At 42.4% G+C, this 4,258-nt stretch overlaps 1 protein-coding gene across 1 annotated transcript; it reads right to left on the bottom strand.

Annotated features, from left to right (window-relative positions):
- Positions 1 to 510: 510 nt before the first annotated feature.
- On the bottom strand, positions 511 to 4,258 carry cart4 (cocaine- and amphetamine-regulated transcript 4). The gene is made up of 4 exons (XM_038724398.1): positions 4,097 to 4,258; positions 3,828 to 3,989; positions 1,778 to 1,861; positions 511 to 838 (listed from the first exon to the last, which is right to left on the bottom strand). The coding sequence occupies exons 2-4, from the start codon at positions 3,978 to 3,980 to the stop codon at positions 731 to 733; spliced, it is 345 nt and encodes a 114-aa protein (XP_038580326.1). The 5' UTR covers positions 3,981 to 3,989; positions 4,097 to 4,258; the 3' UTR covers positions 511 to 730.

Below are 4,258 nucleotides of genomic sequence, written 5' to 3'. Positions count from 1 at the left end.
CGCTGCCGCCAAGCTGCTGAGAAATGTAGTTAAACCAGTAACGGCGCTGCTTGTAGCGACGCTGCCGCCCAACGCTTCCTGAAAACTGGACTCTGATGGGAACTTGTTTTACCAAGCTAGATAAAGGTCACGCCCTGGCAGCGGCAAACAGCTTTGGTTTAATGTTTGATTTGATTACATTAATGTTTACAGGAATACTGCTGGGAAAAAGCAGCTTATTGGTTTAAAGTGTTCAAAACCACATGTTATTGCACTTTTGTGTATATAACAGTAAAAGTGTGCAATACTTTAGAATTCATTATTCAGTTTTGAGCGTAACTATGTGATAAATCGCGATTAAAAATTTGAATCGTTGCCCAACACTAGATTATTAACAAGGAGCTGATCAAAATACACAGGACAGTTCTCAGACAGCAGTTCACGGCTTCAAAATAAAACAAGGTCTTTAGAGACAGACTGCAGCCTGACAGACTAAACTCAGGGCAGACATCATGAGGTCACGGCAGCCGAGCAGCTTAATGAAGAATCTTTATTTAACAAAAATAAATGAATCTGAGGGACGGACACTGAAACTGTAAAACAAAGACAGAAACATGCAGAGAGACGGCCAGGTGAGACAGGTGAGAGTGTCCTTCTATCTCTGTGAGGACATGTGGTCCTTCAGGTTCAGGTTCAGGGCTCGCTGTCAGTCGAAGGTCCTCACAGGTATAGAAGTCCAAGCTGTGTGTGTTCAGTAGCAGCGCAGGAAGAAGGTGTTGCACGCTGTTCCTCTCAGACAGTCGCACAGTCGACCAATCCGAGGCCCGTGTTTCATCGCGCAGCGCTCGCCCACGTCACACTGAGAGAGAGAGAGAGAGAGAAGCAAGGACAGGAAGTGATGTCACATCATTAATAAACACTGATCACAGACAGATCGATAAAGCACTGAACGCAGTTACAGTGACGACTTCTCCACGTTCAGCTGCGTTTCTATTGGCCGACCAATCACAGGCGACCTCTGACCTCCACCTGGAAGACACTGCTTCTGTCCACACCGTGTCGCCGCCCGATCTTTAGATGCGTCGCGCAAGCACTGTCCTGCAAAACGTGTCGGAACTTTCAAAATAAAATCATGGCGATCGTGATGGATTTGTGTGCAAGCGACGTGTCCGGCAGTGACCGAGCGTGTATCTAAGCAGCCGCATGCACACAAGCAAATCCTGCAGGAACAATGTTTATTTCAACGTCTCTAAACATCAGGAGAGAGATTTGTTGCACGCGTCACATCAGCGCGTTCTCATTCCCAGGGCGTCACACGTGGACGCTTTGTCACGCGTCTGGTACCAACGCACATGTCGGAGTACGGAGGTGGTTGAGGTGGACAGGTGGGTCAGAAACAGGACTTTGACTTGTTCTTTTCCCGAGTGAAACAAAAAGTCATCATTGATTATATTTAGTGACAAGTAGCTCAACTTAACTACGTAGTTATTTTGAGTCAAACCATCATCTTTTTCCTAAACCTGCCCAAACTGCCATGTTTCACAACGTTAACCTCTAGTTTTATTTTGAAAGTCTCATCTAGTTTATTCACACATGTTCAGCGGAGGTCAGACGTGACACAAGTTGCACTGAGCAGCCGTGAAAATTTGTGCAGGTGTGAACGGGGCCCCGACAGGACGCGGCCCCGCTGATGTCACGTCTGATCTGAGCCCAGCAGGAAACACGCCACAAATAACTTGAGCTTTACTAACAGGTGAACAGGATCAGACTGACTGACAGCTGTCAGCCGAGTTCTCACCCGCGGGATGACGCTGGCTTTCTTCTCCACAGAGAGGCCGACGCTGCTGTCAGCTTCGTCCAGGAAGCCCTGCAGAGCTTCAGCCTGAGCACGCACACAGCAGCAGCAGAAGAAGAAGAAACAGTTTCACTGACGTGGAAAATAAAACTTATTCAGTTTCTCACTGAGATCAGCAACTCTCTAACAAATAAAAATAAAAAAAGGTTGATGCGCTGCAGCAAACTTTAGAAATGTTGAACTAATTAACCAACTAGAGACTGACGACCGTACAGAGCTTTTTTCTTTTGATTTAATAAATGTAAACAATCCATAAACACAAAACTGCTGTCCAACTGGAGTCAGTATTGTGGAGCTTCAGTATAATATAAGAGGGGGGGGGCACTCGGCGCATTACTTCCTTCCACTTTAAACGCTGATTTTAATGGTTATAATATTTTAAACTCAAATCAGTCGTGTGTAGAAACTTGTGGCATCAAGTTCGTTTTCTTTATGAAGCAACGTCTCATTTGTTCAGTTTAGTTTCAGACACAAAGTGAGAGATCAGCAAATCTCAGATTTTATCCAAAGCGACTTCCAATTGCTGGACATGTCAGAGGTCACAGGCCTCGAGTCTTGCTCAGCGACACATTGGTGTCACAGTGGGGAATTGAACCCGTGTCTCTCGCACCAAAGGCATGCGTCTTGTCCACTGTGCCTGAAGATTTTGCAGCCTTCAGGTTTTTATCTTCTGCACATGAGATAATCATTTATACTCAAGTTATTATCAAGAAAAAAATCTTTTTTTTCTGGACGTCAGCTTCTCCTGTTTGAATCTTTCTTTTAAGGACATGATGACTTCACAGAAACCCTGGCTCCTGATTGGTCTATTCAGCAAGAGTGCATAAATAATAATATGCTAATCAGATGTTTTTTTTGCTGTTCTATCTATCTATATCTGCCTGAGAGGTGGCGTGGAGTAGAAGCAGAACGTGGCGTTTGCCAGACTGTGCGGCGTCGTGCTGATCTCTATTTAAAGACACATTAATCGTGTTTTTTAAAGGTGATTCTTACCTTTTTTTAACTAAATATATTAAAACTTGATAATGCGTGGTCTTCTTGACTGGAGTTATAAACCTGACAGGAAGCAGCCTACAGGAAGGAACGATGAGCTGCAGCCTGAACTGGTTTTTGTTTATCATCTAAACTCATTTCGGAATAAAATGGATTCATAAAACTGGATTGTCTCTGAGGCCGTTTTCTAATCAGCAACTTATTTTAATACTAATTTAACGGAGGCTGCTGGCGGAACTGACGTCTTGTCGTTCTTCATTTCATATTTAGTGGGATTTATATGAGTATTTACGTTGTTATCAACATAATATTTGTCAAACATCATGTGTAAGAATTAAATTAAACTTGAAACTAAACCGAGTATTTGGAAAGCGCTGATTTAGAGCGAAACATGGAGAAATAACTTAGAAATAACAGTGACATTTTATGGTTTTCTTAAATCCTCAGATAAAATAGTGGAGTTTGGTTGGTGGCTTTATCATTTCTTCTGAAGGTTGTTTTGCTCCCTCTGCAGACTGCAGCGACCTTTAATGACCTTTACCGACATCATTTATCTTTATTACAGATCAGATTAATGTTGCTGTGTGTTACAACCACAATTCAGTTTTTCATCAATGAGCTCCGAACCTCCTTCATCACCTTAATTAGAACAAACGACCTTCATTGATGTCACCTAAAGGTTTTAATTTGACCATCTCGTCACCTTAATTAGGACTAAAACGACATTTATTATTTCAAATTAAACCATCTGTCAACATTAATTCATTTTACTCAACATAAACACAATTTACTCCTCATTCACAGTTTTTCTCTTGTTTATCCCTTAATTAGCTATAATTGAATCATTGTCACACTTTGGTTTTCAGTTGAAATAACTACTTTACACATGATTTAACTGACTTTAAATTGACTTCACCAAACGTTATTAAACTTCCTCATTAAAACAAGACAAAGATGAAACCATCTGTAAATCCTCTCACCCGGACGAGGACAGACTCACCAGCTCTTTGGTTGTGAGTCCGATGAACGGCTCGTCCGGCGCCGGCGGCAGTTCGTTGTCGGCTGACCTCTGACCCTGACAGAGTGATGTCAGCACGGACAGACAGACGGACAGGTAGACCGCGGCGCGCACGCTCTCCATCGCCAAAAACATTTCTAAACACTGAAAAATGTAAGAACAGAAAATTATATATCTTCACAAATATTCTACAGCTCTTACTAAAAGCGTCAGATATTGAATGAAGTTTGGTTGGACGGATGTGAACTCACGATTAAATGCTACAGAAAGGAGTCACGATGCTACCAGATTATTATGGAGATATTCTGTTTCTTCTTCTTTGGTGTCTAATTCCAAACTCTGCTTCTTCCTCCAGAAGCTTCTTTTTCTTTCTTGTCGTCTTCTTGTGAGCTCTTCTTCTTCTCCTTCTTCCT

Source organism: Micropterus salmoides, unplaced genomic scaffold, assembly GCF_014851395.1.
Source record: "Micropterus salmoides isolate LMB-PRFRI ecotype aquatic unplaced genomic scaffold, ASM1485139v1 Ms_hic_scaffold_17, whole genome shotgun sequence".
NCBI classification, from domain to species: Eukaryota; Metazoa; Chordata; class Actinopteri; order Centrarchiformes; family Centrarchidae; genus Micropterus; species Micropterus salmoides.
Note: the sequence above shows the minus strand (reverse complement) of the source record. Positions and strands in the feature narration are given on the sequence as shown.